Genomic DNA, 16,980 nt, shown 5'->3' with positions numbered 1-16,980 from the left:
CTGACTATGCAGTCAGAGAGCTTGTCCCCCAAGCCGCTGCGGTGCTGGCTACAGGCCTGTGGCACCAACCCTCCCCTCTGGACTTACTGAAAGTCCTATGTTTAGGCCACACGGAGAGAAATTATCCAAATGGGGAAGTGTCAAGATTTCAACTAGCCCCAGCAGCTCTAGCAGAAAGCTGCAAACTCCGACCTTCTGGCACACAGGTGGGTACTCAAGTTTAAAAAGGCCAAAGCTGATTCTAGAGGGGCAGGGCGGAGCTGACAGTAAGCACAATTTAAACACAAGAAGCCTCCTCTTGTTCCCCAGAACTCTCTACCAGCTGCCAAGCCAGTCTTACAACAGAATTCAAAGGAAAATTCCAGAGGCCAGTGAAAGTTAATTTGGGCAAGGCCAAAGGAAAAGACTGATTAGGGACTTCAGCAGGGTCTGAGCCGAACGTTACAACAATGTGGTCAGATGGCGTTTACCACAGCAAAGGCTGAGACAAAGACAACAAGGCGACTGGCTGTCAACCGGTGCCAGTTAACCAGTCCCAGATCAGCAGAGAAGTTCCTTGACTGTGCTCAAACCTGCACTGGCCCAGAGCAGGCGTCCACCGCAAACCCACGGCCCTCAGCAGATTGTCACATCAGAAACCCAGTCAAAGTCCGGTCAAAATGACTTGTTTCTATGCTCTGTCACAGATTTCAAGGCCAAGTGTTTTTCTGCTCCTTTGAAAGGAGGGGGGTCAGGAGCTCCTTGGATCCCAGGAAGTCAATACTTGAGATCAGTGAGTTGAGCCCACTACACCTGGAGGAAGTTACTTAACCATTTCCAATAGAACACAAGCCAGTTGGGGATTCCTGGCAATTCTCAGGCTGGCGTCTCATCAAACCATCTTCCCCACAGCTGTGGCCCTAGCCAGAGGGGCCCACGTGCACCTAAGAGCACTCACTGGCTCCCAAGCCCTGTGTGTCCTGAGTGTGACGGTGGCCCTAGTGCAGGCCCTGTCTCAGGCCCTCCACAAACTAGAGCAGGCCCTGTCTCAGGCCCTCCACAAACTAGAGCAGGCCCTGTCTCAGGCCCTCCACAAACGCACAAACCGGGAGGCTACATGAATATGTCCGAGATCCCACAAGGATTGGCTAAGCTTTCCGCTCCGGGCGCAGACTCTCCATAAAAGATAATTAACTCCACAATTAAGGCCGATCTCTGGCGTTCCACCGCCCACTCCCACCTCTGCAAGCCCATGCACCTCACCCAACAGCACTGAAGGGTGAGTGAGGCCTTTCTCACCTGAAATCTCCAGTGCCTCTGCACACCTACTTGCGCCCTGAGGCTCTTCAGGGAACCCACCTGGTCTCTTTCTTGACCTGATGTCTGCACCTGCCTCTGAGCGCCATTCTAACCTCATGGACAGCTCCCCACCTTCACCCCCGACCCCACTTCCAGTGGCCCCCATCTCTCCACACTCCTGCCTCTCTGCCTGGCAGCCTCTGGAGCTAATCTCTTCAAGTGCCTCTCTCCAGGGCCTCCTGCAACAGTTTAACTCTGAAACCTGCCTCCACAGCAAACCATTGGTAGGGCTCCTTGGCTCAGCTATCTCTGCAGTCTGTAATTTTCAGGTGCTGCCTGGGAAAAAGGCTCCAGACACCTTGTTCTGCCTCCACTGGTCCCTTTCTTCCTTACTACCCGCCGAGGCTCTTTCCCGATCCCCACCTCCCTTGCGGGGCCTGTTGACGCATCTAAGCACGTCCCTCCAAAGCACCTGTCAATCTAGTCCCCTGCGGATATGGCACATCTCCCACCCTCACTTTCCGGGTACTTGCTAAGTGTGTTCCGACTGTCACAATCCCCACCCCGAACAGATCTGTGACTCATCTGGTCCTGGGATTACAGGTGAGCAGGTAAGTGTCTCATCTGAGGACCGCGTCATGGCAGAGCCAGACTGCATCTACCTGTGGCCAGGGTACATGGGAGGCCGCGACCCTCCTTCCTCTGCACCAAGGGATGACAGGCCTAGAGAGCTAGGCTGGACCATCCCATGGAGGACCGAATTGGTGCCTAAGAGCCAGGATTTGCAACCTCAAAACCACCACACACTGCAGGCAGCCAGGGCTTGGCTGAGAGGATGGATGTGTCATGGAGTCTCCCAGGACCTTCCCAGCAGCACACGCCTATGCCACCATGCTCTGGCCAGCAGAGCTCGCGTGGGTGCCATACACTTCCCTTCCAGACAAAGAACCTGACTTCCAAGCTTAAATCTGCCTTCGCTGTAATACAAGAACCCTGATTTAAGGTGGGTGTGGCGACACACTTCCCCGCACTCGGGAGCCTGAGATCATAGGATTGCTGCTGTTGCAGGCCAACCCAGGCTACACAGCAAGACTCTGTCCTAAAACCAACCCAGCCCGATTGAAACCAAACAAAAAATACACCCTGGTTTTAAATTCAGAAACATTCTCTTAGGGAAGGAAGTACCTTGTGAATATTAAAACGGATATTAAAACATCATCACTGTCTGAGGTCTACCATCACCAAAAAGTAATCAGAGCTCTGTTCTGGAAGGGGACAGTAGCAAGGCCTGTACACAACGTGACATATTGAGGCCACTGAACAGTACAAGTCACCAAGGTAACACAAGACGAAAACCTGGTCTCAGATGTCCTTCACCGCATAAAATGAAGGCCCAGTGTCAGGACAGGAGAGCTTCAGTTCTCTCACCATTCTAGGGTTAAACTGATGAAAGGTCACGACTCTGAGTGTCACACCACACACCCACGTCTCAAACAGCATCTCCTGCTGACTTAGTACCCGGCCTACCCACAGTCTGTGCGCTGCTGCTGTAGCAGACTACCCGAGACTAAGTGACTGACAGTAAGCAGAAATGTATCCGGCTCACAGATTTGGAGGCTGGAAGACCCAGGCAGAGGGCCTACATCTACTGATCATGCTGCTTTACTCCCCGGAGGCTGCAGAGGGTGGCAGATCTGAGGACAGAACCCACTCAGGACAACTTCCTCACTTCCACAAGATTGATCTGTCCAGAAAGTACACTCATTATGTGCTGGGCTGGGAGTGTGTGTTCGGCACAAGAACTTCGTTGGTACATTCACGCAGACAGCCAGGTGCGGTACTTTTCTCACACACCGCTCTTCCAGTGATATTCTTAACCGAAAGGACAGCATTACTTAAGCATTATATGTCCGCCCATTTCTAAAATATTTTTAAAGAGTGCAGATTTTGCTTTAATTGCACATCAACACACACCTACCACAAACATCCAGACTTTGCAGGTATACCGAATTAAAATTGAAAGGCCTCCTTAGAGCCGAACCCCTACCCATCTCCCTGCTAATTTATCACACCCAGGTCTTCCTAGTTTTCTAACTTCCCCACAAACGTAAACATACAATTGTCCCATATGCGTAGCCACAAGCACAGTGGTTCAACTGCCTGCCACAGATGTTTTCTGGCTCTTCTTAACCACCCCCAACTATTTTTATCTAGATCCTTAAGGCCAAACTCTAGACCTTGTCTCCAGCCGGAGAAAAACAAGCTCCATTGTTTCTTCACAGGCTTTATGCCCCCATCCTGTCTGCCTTCTCTAATGACCTGCCCCTCCCAAGGCTCATTTCCTCACTCAGCTGAACTCTGACCTCTTCCACCCTGGTCTAGTGCCCGTGTTCCCAAAGTAGGTGAGCTGCCTTAACTGGTCAGAAGCAGCAGCTGGCTTGCACTGGAGTGCCAGTGCCTGGGGCCACCCAAGCCCTTCCTCCCAGCCATCCAGGCAGCAGGCGATCCTGAGAGCTCCCTTGTGGACTAGGCACTGACAGATTCTGCCTCTGAGGGCCAACCATTAAATAATGGAGGCTTTTGAGACTTCCATCTCTGTGGCAAATACTCAAGCCTGCCTATAGGAGCTCAACTGCAGCCACAACAAATGTGCATACAAATAAAACTTTATTTACAAAGCTTGGCTAGGCAGCAGTTTGCTGGTTGTTGCTCTAGGACCAAGTACAGCGTATGAGACCCGTAGGAGAACTTTCTGGTGTTTACCTTGATGCCCTCATAAGACCATGAACTCCTCAACAGCTGGGCCCACGTATAAGTCTTCCTTTTATAACCCCCTGCGCACTGCATCCGACCTTCATCAGTTCAGAAACCAGCAAGGCTCACAGTGAGGTGAGGGAATCTCACCGGGGTTCACGGCTTCTGAGACGGGAACACACAGACATCTGGCTTCAGCCCAGACTTAGTAGTTACAAGGCTGGAGAGTCCCTACTTTTGAAAGGCAGGTCAGATGGAATTTAATTACTAGGACTATCACCAGTCAAAGAGCTGCTTTCAAAAGTTACAGGGTCAGTACAAGAAGACTGAAGAACATGAGCCCTTCAGCCATCTACTGGAACTGACAATCGCTGAAACCCACCGTACTGTCGGTGAGCACCGGTGCCCACCCTACACAGAAGAACCTCTCAACACCAGCAAGAGAAACGTGTGGCCCTGGGGCCTCTAGTGAACCCCACCAAGACCCAAACTCACAAATCCAGAAGAAAAGCCAACAGCATGTCAGGCACAGGTTGTGTGGCTTCTCACTCACAGCATTTATTTCTCAACCATTCCATCATCGCATCACACAGAGTAGGAGAATTTTACAGGCACGGAAACGAAGGCTCAGAACCCATAGTCCACCATGGCTCATAGTGGCACAATTCTGATTACAAGACAGAAGTGCTCCAGCCCTTCTGAACCTTCCCACTCTCCTAAGCACTTGCACAACTCCAACTCAGCCTGGGCTGGGCACTGACACAACCTCAGAGAGGGCACAGCAGACAGGCCCCCACCGACGGCAACGGTCCACCAACATTCTTTTCTCACAAACCATGATGCAGATGTGGCTATCATTCACACCTCTAGGTGGCTGCCGGGTGATGCCTCACTTCCTCAGTGTGACTGACAGTCCTCAGCTCCATGCCAGAGCCCAGCCATACTACAGCTGGTATCTCCACTTCTGCTACCATCGTGGACAGACAAAGGCAACAGAGGGACCTGGAGACACAGCTAGCTCCAGCTACAAAAGGGGAAGAGGCCAGCTGGATGCTGGCTAACCTCACTGCCCGGGGACCCTCTAGGGAGAATGGACACAGGCATGTCCCGTCAGAACAGGGCAGGATGGGCTGGAGGGAATCCTGCCCAGAGAGCACATCGCCTGCTGTTCCTTTGGAACTTGGGAGATAGATTAAAAAAACATGGAGGTGGAGGCTTGGTTTGATCTGACTTCTAGGGTAGAAACCTCTCGCTCTGTTTCAAAGCACACACACAAAGCGAACCATAACTTATGCACACACCAGATTTGCCTGTATAAAGGTGTCCAAGTGAAATATTTCTGAGGGAGATGGGCTCAACCCCTCCAGCCCTTTATTTCACAGATAACCCTTCACCGTGCACTGGAACTCACTGAAGGCTACACGAGTAGTTACTATTAAACATTTATGAGCTTCGGCATGCACAGGGTCAGAAGAGCCCCAGAGCCATCGCTCGAAGCAAAACCATGACGTGAGTGTTGCTGCGCATCTACAAAGAGTCATGGTCAGAGACTCACCACTCCCCTGACAATCACCAAGCCACAGTGCAGACAGGAATAGGTGCTGAATGAGGAGCCTTACTGGCCAAATGGGACAACGGCCACACACCCATTCAGCTTGGTAATCAGGCAGCAATATCTGAACTTGAAGAGAGGGCAGAAATCAAAGCGCAGCAGCTCAGGCTTCTGGTCTGCAATTTACTAGCCAGGTGACCATGAGACAAACATCACCTTTAATGTTCCTGTTGATAAAATACAGAAAATACGGCTGGAGAGACGGCTCAGTGGCTAAGAGCACTGGCTGCTCTTTGAGGAGTCCAGAGTTCAATTCCCAGAACCACAATGAAGCTCACAACTGTCCAAAACTATAGTCCCATGGGATCCAGTGCTCTCTTCTCGTGTGCAGATAAAACACCCATATCCATAAAATACATAAATAAATTAAATCTAAAAACAGAAAAAAAATATTTTTATTGAAGGGGTTCTGGGAGGACAAAATAAGGTTGGCTGTGCGACCATAATGACACGCTGCAAAAATGAGATAGCTACTTTTTTTGTCTTCAATCTTTGGTAATTGAAAATTGTTCCCACTGTTACTGGGTATGGTTTTACAATACCTATAATCCCAGCTCTTGGTAGGCTGAGCCAAGATCATGTCCAGCTTGAAGCCAGCCCTGTTTACACAGCAAGTGTGACTCAAAAAAAAAAAAAAAGATCCTTGCCATCTTAATAACTTTATGATGATATTTTGCACACCATAATCTACCCCTTCACTGCCTTAAATGCAATAAATGGTTTTTCTTAGCACCTAGATTGCTTTTTACCATTTACACTGTTTTATTATACAGTGTACTCATTTTTTTCAACATAGTCTTTTTATTGATTATTTGAGAATCATTACACTTACTTCCCAGTCCTCCCAAGCCTCCCTCGCCCCTTATGACCTCTCCCTCAGGAGTGGGGGGAGGGGAAGGACATGTCCAGTTTGTGTTGACTGTATACTCACTGGAGTATGGTCCTACTCCCAGCGGCTACCCCCATGGAGAAAACCAAGTCCTTTCCTACCCTTAGCCCTGTCAGAAGCCATCAGCTGTGGAATGCTATCCTTTAGCATCCTTAGCACAATGTTTAAGAGTTCTCCTTGATGGCTTCCTGTCTAGGCTATTGCTTTTGAGGCTGGGGTAGGGGTTGTCACCGGAGCCATCTATGACTCTCTTTGTCAACTGTGAGTCTACAGTCATTGATATGATACCACTGAAAAAAGCATCTTCCTAGCCCTTCACTCAGTAGGACTGTGATCATGGGACTTCCACGTGGTTTCTGGTGTCAGCACGGCCCATGGACTTCCACATGGCCTCTGGCCTCAGCATGTGCCAGGGACCTCAGCATGGTCTCCAGTGGCAATACAGACCGCAGACATCAGCATGGCCTCCAGGGCACTGTCCTCGGACATCAGTATGGTCCCTGGCAACAGTCCAGCCTATGGACATCAACAAGGCTTCAGGCACCAGCACATACCATGGAAAGTACTTATTATTTTTAAAAAGTCCTTTGCCTAAGTGAATCATCCAAAGACCAAGATTAAAAGGCACAGGCTGGAAGGTGCAGGAGGTGGCTCAGCTGGTGCTCACCTCACAAGCACGAGAAACAGAGTTTGGATCTCCAGCACCAATATCAAAGTCTGGCACTGTGGTACATTTGTCTGATCCCAGAGCTAAGGAATCGTCATGGATCCCTAGGGCTTGCTGACTGGCTAGCCTGCTGACTAGGTGAGCCCCTAGTCAGGTTCAGCGAAAGACCCTGTCTCAAAAACAAAGTGAATGGCTGAAGCAGACATTTGACCTCTGCCCTCCACAAGCACACAGGTCATCCTCACATCCCCCCACCACACACACACAGGCACCAGGCAAAGAAAGCCTGGCTGGTCCCAGTCAACCACTGCCATCACCAGGAATCAACCGCAAGGACATTTTGATCACAACTAACCTTTAAGTCCTTCTTCAAGATCCACTTTGAGGCTGGAAGACTTAGTGATTAACAGGAGCCACAAAGCAAGATCCTGGCCCCATCTGGAGATGATAAGATACAGTCCTTGCCCTCACAGAGCCTGCAATCAGGCACTGTCAATCTGCCTGTTGTTGCACTGAAGCTCTAGTGGGAGGAGGTGAGCCCCCCTGAACACACACAGGTCTCTGAGCTCAAAGGCTTTTGTTAACAGAAAATGCCACTGCAGAAGTTTAAGCAAAAATCAAGAAGTAGAGCGGGAAGGCATCCTGGCTGGGAAAAGCTGTGTCCCTAGTAAGGCTCTGCCAACCAGGGCCTGGAGTCTGGCCAACACTGTGTGGTTCTGATAGCAAAAGGTCTGATTTGTCTGGAGAGCAGATCCCCTGCCCTGAGCCGCAGGCAACAGGGTCCCTGAGGTGGCCTAGGCTTCCCAGAAGGTGATGAGCTACTCTTGGAACAGTGCATCTCTTTAACAGCGGAGTGAGGAGGGTCACACAGGGCAATGTGCCTGAGCCTCCCTCAACAGAGGGACTCTTTGTTCCCGGCTGAATAATAAATTCGGAGAAATACAAAGTTCTATTCAACAAGTCCTTTACTCTTTACCCACTTGCAAAAAAAAAAAAAAAAAAAAAAATCTTCCGTTTTCAAGTTGATAATCTGTTATCAAATCTTACTCCATCAATCTGACTGGTGGACCAAGGCTAGAAAGGATTGCACATACTCACTCCACTTTCACAGGGTTATTCATCCTGCCTCCGGGCCAAAAGATTATTCCAGATCACCACTTAAAAAGCCACTTAAGTGTTCAATGAGTACTGACCTCAACATATTCCAGGTGGGGGAAAAAAAAAAAAAAGACAGCCAGGAGAGACAATCATTTTCCCAAACTGCATGCAGTACTTGTATGAACACAGGTGGGTTGTCATTTGCTTTAGTTAGGGTCTAACTATTTACCTGACTGGCTTAGAACTTGTTAGGTAAGTTGACGCCAAATTTAGAGATCTGCTTGACTCTGCCGCCCCAGGACTCAGATAAAGGTTGGGCTCAGTGGCACATCCCTGTAATCCCAGCACTCGGAGAGGCAAAGGCAGGCGGATCTCTGTGAGTTCAAGAGCAGCCTGGTCTACAAATCGAGTCCAGTACCACCAAGGCTACACAGAGAAATCCTGTCTTAAAAAAAAAGGCATGTTCACCATAATGACTAGCAAAACATGGGTATTAAAAAGAAGCTAAGCCAGGTGCAGTGGTTCACATCAGTAATTCCGGCACTTGGGGGGGCTGAAGCAGAATCCCAGTGAATTTAAGGCACACCTGGACAACATAGTGAGAGTCAGGATGAGACTAGAGACTCTGACACACAAACAAAACAAAAAAAGCCAAAACAAAACAGGAAGACAGAACATTCAACTTGGCAATTCCATCCTCTGTAAGTAGAAAGATTTAAGAAAACCAAAAATCTCTCCAAATACATCCTCTAATCCCCCAACAACCTGACGGATGCTCAGACTGAAACCTGATCAGCCACAGACCAGTGAGAGTCAAAGAACCAGTTACTCCACCCTGCTGTTCAGCTGCCCTGGGAGCCTCTGGACAGCAGGAGCGAATTTTTAAGACAACAATGGGAGCATTCCTAGCTAAGAAGGACTTTGGGAAGCCTTTCAGGCATTTTGCAAGAGAATCAACTTCTGGACTACTTCAAACACTCTGGAAGAGTAGCTCACTGCTTATCAACCTTGAGGTGAAAGAAAAGCAGAGATAAGTTTAAGCCACTTTATGATGTGAACTCTGCTGACGAGGTCCTGACCTAAAACACTAGGGAAAAGAGATTGCTGACTTTTTCTCAAGGGTTCTACAGTAGGCATATGATAAACAACTTCCATTTCAATAACGATGAGGTATTTACCATCTCAAAACAAAACAAAACAAAACAAAAAACCAAAAACAACAATCAAGGCTGAGTCAAACACCTAAAACCACAGAGATGGCAAAGGTAGTCGGACCCAAACAACAACCCCGTTCTTCTGCTTTTCTTCACTAGTTCAGCGTGTGTACTCTCTGGCTCCCAGGGCCATTTAGGTCAGCATCCCTCTGTCCTTCCAAGCACTGCACAGAGTTAAAGTTCAAAAGGAAAGCTTCCTCCACCAGGTAACCTCTTCATCTGCTCTCATTTCTGATTCACCACCTTGTCATAACCCACAGGTCCATTAGAGGAGAGTTACGGCCAACAGGGCACAGAATTTTCATTGACTGAGTCATTCTGAACTGGTTTAATTAGTACCCCTCCGTAGGCATCCCTACGCACACACCCACTGTTTCCAACGAGAAAACTGCAGACACCCAAACAGTAGTGACACACCTATACCCAAGTTGCCACAGCAAGGAAAAGCCAGCTGAGGGAGAAGCACACTGCGCCAGGTGTCCTCCTGTCCCTGGTTAATTGTGGGGAGGGGAAGTTAAACTACTGTATTTGTGGGCCTCGGTTTTCTGAAACGCTTAAAGGAACGTGATCCTCAAGAACAGTCTGGAGATCAGGCTGGTTCATTTAAAGTACTCGAGACTGCTTAAATTTGGTGCTTGAGTTTTGTTCGCCTTCTACCTCCATCGTCTGGAGACACGGAGCAACAAAGCAGTCGGAGCTAAGTAAACTTAAGGAGTCTGTAGAATTCGTTTCGTTAAAATGGCTAAAAACAAGAAGAGTCCCTATCCTCTGCACCCATTGTCCCCCCAGGTCCCACATCCTAAATCAGGTGACAACAGCTGGACTGAGCTCAAAGCTAGCCAAACAGAGGCCCCAGCTGTCACCCTGTCCCAGACCACAGGTACAGCGAGAGGATGGACACACGCGGGAGGAGAAGGCGACCACCGCGGCTGTTCCCGCAGACCAACTTCCCCGCGCCCGGGCCCTCAGCTCCCGCGCCCGGGGGTCTCCGGAGCCGCCGCGTCCCGCCCAGCCCGCCCCAGCCCGCCCGGGTCCCTGGAAGCCACTCACCCGCGCAGGGCACAGCAGCAGCAGCAGCAGCAGGCCGAGGCCCGGGTGGCGCCCGCTCATGCTGTCGCCGCGCGGGGCTGCAGACCCCGGTCCCGCACGCAGTGCACAGCGGCCGGAGCGCCACGGCACTGGCTGGGCGGTTTCGGGACCGGCGCCTGACCAAAGAAGGGGCTGCCGCAGGCGGCGGGCTGCGCGCGCAAGTCAGGAAGGACGGAGGCGGTGTCGGGGCTGCCGCCGCTCGACCCTCCCGGGGGCGGGGCTAAGAGCTCGGGGGCGGGGCCTAGCGCCGAGCGCTGGGCGGAGCCCTGGCCCCGCCACGACTGCCAGCGCGCTCAACCCGACCTGCTGCCCGTCTCTTTCTGTAAGGCCGAGCAGGTCTTCGGACCCCTGAGCCAAAGCCACGTGGTCAGATGCCCTCCCCGGGAATCAGTCCAGCCCTTTTGTGTCGCGCCATCCTTGCTCGCCCCTCGCTGCTGGGCATCTTTCACACCCGAGAAGCTGCACTTTTAAAATCCATCCTGGGATGGTATTCCGGACTCATTCCAACACGTCTGGCTTACGTGTTTTAACCTACTGGCCCCCTCCGTGTCCGTTTTTTTTCCGCCTGGGTTGGAGAGGGTGGGCAAGGTTTTAACACGTAGTTAAAATTCGAGGCAATTTTCCTAATTACGAGCCGGCTCCTCGGACCACTGTGATATTTCAACCTCTGTTTCTGTATGCCACAGTAAGTACTCTGATTATCCTTTCCCAAACCTGGTTACCCGAAAGGGATCGGTGCTGGAGCATCTTCTGGCCAAGCTCGGGCCAATGACGAGCGGTGGCATGACCCTGTTGTCATCTGACTGCGCAGCGCGGTGGCGCTTCTGACTCGGGATTTGTTTACTTCTAACTCAGACCAGGTTTGAAAAAGCGCTAAACCGCACCACCTACTGGCCGAGGCGCGTCTAGCCGTGAACCCATGCTTACGGTAGAAATAGAAAATACACTTTTAGACACTAAAAAAGATCGCTGCGGGAGTGGCAAAGTCGAACAGTACGTGAGTGGGGAGTGAGGATTAAAGAAAGCAAGACACAGGGACCAGCTGGAGAGGACTGTCAGCAAACACTGTAGCGGCTCGGAGTTTAGGCCACAGCTCCTTTTCAGAGGCAGAGCAAAACAAGGCCCATCAATACAGGGGAGGGGTTCATGCAGCAGTCAAAATTGTTTTCTTAGACCACCACCCTGTAGAGCAGATATGGTCACACAAACAAGCTACAGGAGCTTGGTAAAACAGCCTGCTTATCTCTGTCTCAAGGTAAAGGTCAGGGTGAAAACATGTTTTTCGCTCAATACTCAATAACAAAGCAGCTTGCCAAACAAGCAGCTCTCCACAGATCACTTAAATTTTAAAAATTTACTTATAATTCCATCATGACAGACAATCTATCTTACACTACGCTGTATTTTCCTTTACAAGTTCATTCTCTTTGTGAAAAATATTTTAACATGGCTGAAAATGTCACCACCACTTTTCCTTCCTTAGCCGTCCTTACATTCCGAACTTGCCCGGATTCCACAAAGCTTCGACTCTTCCTGTACTCTGTTGTCTCTTGGTACTGCACCACAAAAGTCTGAAAACTATTGATCATTTTCCGTATGAAGAAAGAAAGAGGCACAAACAAACAGAAGTTCCCAAAAGAAGCCCAATCTTCGAGATTGATGGACTGACTGAAACTTTTGTGTTTTCTGGAGAGCTGGCCCCAAGGGCAGGAGAGCAGGAGGCCTATTCCTGCCCTTCAACGACTGGGACTGTGCAAGGGGGAGAGCTGGCCCAGCCCCTCACAGGCTGCAGCAATTGGTGCAGATAAGGGAGAGCCAGTGCACTGACAAGTCCAGCTACCACCCAGGCTCAAATCCAGGGCTCTCAGTTGGCCCATCCCAAAGTCTGTATCATCTGTGAATAGTTGGGGCACGTGAAAGGACCCGTCCTGCTGACCCAAAGCTGCAGAATGATGACTCAGGGCAACAACTGTGAGGAGTCCCAGTGGGCTCCAGTATTGATGGTGTCGTGGAAGCCAGAGATCTCGAACCAGACAATGACTCATTGCAATGAACATTTGCAAATGAAGATGTATGGACAGAGGGAGGCACTGTGGGACACAGCGTGACAAACTACAGCTTCCATGAGGAGATGTTTTTCCATGCTTTTTGTTATTGTTTGTTTGTATATAGTATGGGGGGGAGGTTGCAAGGGCAAAGGGCAAATATGAGGGGATGAGTGGGACTGGGGTGCATGATGTGAAATTCACAAAGAATTAATAAAAAATTTTAAAAAAACCTTTCGTGTTTATGGAGAAGAGCTAGAATGTTGCAGGTCCAGAGTCAAATTGTTTCAGGCTCCCTAACCATGTATTACCCACTCTGTGTTTGACCCAATATCCTTGTGACTATTAGGTAAATTCTTTTGAAATGTATAATGGGAGCCCTATCTTCTACCAACCCAAAGGCTAGAAATACCAAGAGATAACAACTGAGGCCTATAACAGAGCTACCCGGCTTTGCTGTAATAATTTTTCTGTCAGATACTTCACCAACATCTTCAAAATGTAACTTTGTTATTATTTTTTTGTCCTGTTACTATAAAAACTTCATGAAATTGGTACCACATTGGCACATGGTATTTGGGGCAATCTGAACCTGTGTCCCGGGCCGTGGTCACTCTCATTTTTATATGCGTAAGTTGATCTAAGACAAAATTCTGTTTAGTTGACAGATGAAAGGAGAATGTTTGAAATGCTCCCGTTAATAGTTTTGATCCACTAGATAACTATTTAAATAGTTTCCCGTTGGAGTTCTAATTGGCACTTAATGTAGGAAAAATGATGCAATGTTTAACTTTTTTTAATCTTCTGAAGAAAATGGGACTTAATCCCTGTATTGGAGATTGAGCCTAGAGCTTTGGACATATTTAGCAAACTCTCTACCACTGAGCTACATTCTGTTTATTTTATTTTGAAGCAGGCTCTCACTAAGTTGTTTGGGACGCCTCAAACTTATAATCCTCCTGCCTTAGCCTTCTAATAGCTGAGATTACAGGCATATAGGAATATGTCTTGCAAAGGAGTTTATATTTTTTCGATCAAAAGAGATGTACGTTTAAAATTTGATTCTTATTAAATTGCCTTCCAAAGAGGTTTCAGGCTAACCCTTTGTCAGCAACACATGGAAATTCATGATTCCCTGCTCCTTTGCCAACACTGATATTCTGATAGGTGAAATAAAGAATATGTAGTTTATTTTTACTTCTTGTTTTTAAAAGTGTCCACATGATTTAAGTTGTGTTTTTTAATTATAGGAATAATTGTCATTATCTATTTGTAAATGACTTTTCTGTAAACTTTTATTAGATATGTTCATTTTTCATATTGTTTTGTAAATGCTTGTGGAGCTTCTGGGTTGTGTGTGTGTGTATGTGTGTGTGCTTGTGCTCATGGGCATATGTGTATATGGAGATGTCTTAGTAAGGGCTTCCACTGCTGTGAAGAGACACCATGACCATGGCAACCCTTCTAAAGGAAGACATTTAACTTGGGTCTGGCTGACAGTTTCAGAGGTTTGGTTTATTACCATCATGGCAGGAAGCACGGTGGTGTGTGAGCAGACGTGGTGCTGAAGGAGGAGCTGAGAGTTCTACATCTTGCTTCTCAGGCAGCAGACGGAGACTGTACCGTACTAGCCATAGCTAGCATAGGAGACCTCAAAGCCCACCCACCCCCCAGTGACACACTTCCTCATGGTGGGCCTCCAGCAAGGCCACACTTCCTAATAGTGCCACTCCCTACAGGCCAAGCATTCAAACACATGAGTCTATGGGGACATGCCTGTTCAAACCACAAGAGACTAGAGATAATCCTCAGGTGCTGTTCATCTTCTGGGGTCTTAAAAAGGCATAAATGTAGTTTTTATTTCCTTAGAAGAGGAGATGAAATGAGAGCCTACCCAAGCTTTATAGAAACATACATGGGCTGAGCCCAGAGTGTTTCTATCTAACTATCCCTAGGCCTACGCCTGGAAACTTCTAGCCTCCATACAATCCTATCTTCTATAAGCCCAAACCATCTGTTGACATAGGCCTAGAATGTTTTCAACCTCTGAGACTTATTGTTGAATAAGCTCACCCTTTCTAGTTCTTTCTGAACTCTGGAAGACTGGTTCAACTCAGGTGGCTCAAACTCCTCTCCAAACTGATTCAAACTGGCATCCCACCAAAACTCATTAAATTGCTCTGCTTGGGAAAACTGCCTCTGAACTTTACAAAGTCAACTGCACTCAACAGAACTGTATTGCACTCCTGAACTCTACTGTACTGTCTCCACAAATGCTCCTGTTCTCTCTTTGCACTGCTCTTAAGTAGCTTCTCTTTCCTGCCTGATCTCCCGAGAGTAGGGCATACTATCTCTGACTCATTCTGTCAAATCTTTCTCTGATTGATCACTTTGTCTGTCCCTCAGTTGGATGCCATTGTTTGGGATTAAAGGTGTGTACTTGATTCCATTCAGAGGGATTAAAGATGTATACTAAAGGTGTGTCTATATTCCAGCTGGATCACACTGACCTAAGCCTTTGGTTGTGATCCCTTGCCAGAGCAGCCACATTGCTGGGTTAAAATTTCTCTGCATAAGATGTATTAAATTTTATTTTCTGTGTATGGGTGCTTTGTCTGTCTGTATGTTTGTGCCCCATGTGAGTGCCTGGTACATATGAAGGCCAGAAGAAGCTGTTGGATCCCCTAGAGCTGGAGTTATAGACATTTGTAAGCTGCCATGTGGGTTCTGGGAATCAAACCTAGGTACTCTGGAAGAGTAGCCGGGGCTCTTAGCCCCCAAGACATCTCTCCAGTGATTCTCTCTCCTTTTAATGGTTATTTTTAAAATGCCCGTTTATAAGGTTATGGTGCACTTGCATACAGGTTCCTATAGATGCCAGAAGGAAGTATCAGATCCCCTGTAGCTGGAGATACAGATGGTTATGAATGGCCCAAAATAGGTGCTAGAAGCTGAACTTCAACCCTCTGTAAGAGCAGCAAGTGTTCTCAACCTTACATTAATCTCTCCAGCCCCCACCTTGTCTCACAGGTTCTCACAGGCCTGGAGCTCACTAATTAGGCTAGGCAGGCTGGCCACCTGTCTTCCCCTTCCTAGTACTGGATTACACTTATGCACCACCATATCTGACTCTCTTACGTTGGTTCTCGGACCTGACTCATGCCTTCATGCTTGCAATGCAAGCACTTTGCATACATACCCTATGACATGTGTTGCTGATAAATACACACACTAACACAGACACACATACACACAAAGATTCAGCTTCTCTCCTTACTCTCAAGCTAAGGAAATCCCATAGTTCCCTGCTCTTCTAAAGGCCATTATTGTTTGTTGTACAGTACTCTTTTGTTCTCTTCTCACTAGACTTCCTAGCAGCATTTAACACAGTTGATCACACTGTCCTTGGTAAACCATATTCCCCATGAAGCTTCCATCTCCTGGGCTACATATTTGTCTAAGATCAGAAGTAGAACTTGAGCAATATATTCACAGTAATAAAATCTTCTATTGTTGTTGTTTTTAAGTCAGGGTCTCACCCTGTAGCTACGGCTGTCCTGGAACTCACTGCATAGACCAGGCTGGCCTCAAACTCACAGGTTAGTCTGTCTCTGACTCCTGAGTGCTGTGATTAAAGGTGTGTGCCAGTATGTTCTACCTAACAATAATAAAATCTTATTACAGTCAAATAACTGTGGTTTTCCCCCCTAAAAAAAGGCTCCCTTCTCCCTCCAGCCTCAGGTACCCAGCTGATTTGGAAAGTCCTAAGTATATATAAAGTCAAGTGAATTAAGAAAATCAAATATTCCTGATTACTCACACAGATGGAAAGCTTGCCAGCTTCCTACCTTGGAACCTGAAGTTCAGCCACTGAAAGTGAGGAGAGTTGGGCCTTTGTGGTAGCAGGCTGTAACCACTTCATCTCACCATACCTAGGGCCATTGCTAATGGACTCAGCACCACTTACCTTTGCTGATTTCCTTTTACTGTTTGCGTGCCGTGACAAAACAGCACAGACTGGGTGAGTTCAACAGCATGAATCTATCTCTTACAATTGTGGAGGCTGGCAAGTTCAATGTCAAAATGCCGCATAGGCTTGGTCCCCAGGATAGACTCTATTGCTTGCCAGTGCGTGCCTCATACGCCCACCATCATCACAGACCTATATCAGTCACCTATTATTGCATGGGGTGAAGGGATGATGGTTCAGCCAGTAAAGCATTTGCCTGACAAGTGTGAGGACCTTCGTTTGAGCCCCAGGACACAAATAAAAATGCTAGGTGTGCTCTTGCCCACTTGTTATCTTAGCCCTGGGCTGATGGAGACAGGAGAGT

The 16,980-nt window shown here is 48.2% G+C and overlaps 1 protein-coding gene across 1 annotated transcript in view; it reads right to left on the bottom strand.

The window, feature by feature from the left end:
* Positions 1-10,771, bottom strand: part of Npc1 (NPC intracellular cholesterol transporter 1) — a 45,468-nt gene extending 34,697 nt beyond the window's left edge. Inside the window, exon 1 of the mRNA XM_021645411.2 lies at positions 10,563-10,771. Within this exon, the coding sequence (XP_021501086.2) occupies positions 10,563-10,622 (60 nt within the window). The 5' untranslated portion in view covers positions 10,623-10,771. The remainder of the gene's footprint in view (positions 1-10,562) is intronic.
* Positions 10,772-16,980: the final 6,209 nt, after the last annotated feature.

This window comes from Meriones unguiculatus, chromosome 2 (genome assembly GCF_030254825.1).
Source record: "Meriones unguiculatus strain TT.TT164.6M chromosome 2, Bangor_MerUng_6.1, whole genome shotgun sequence".
Classification (NCBI taxonomy): Eukaryota; Metazoa; Chordata; class Mammalia; order Rodentia; family Muridae; genus Meriones; species Meriones unguiculatus.
Note: the sequence above shows the minus strand (reverse complement) of the source record. Positions and strands in the feature narration are given on the sequence as shown.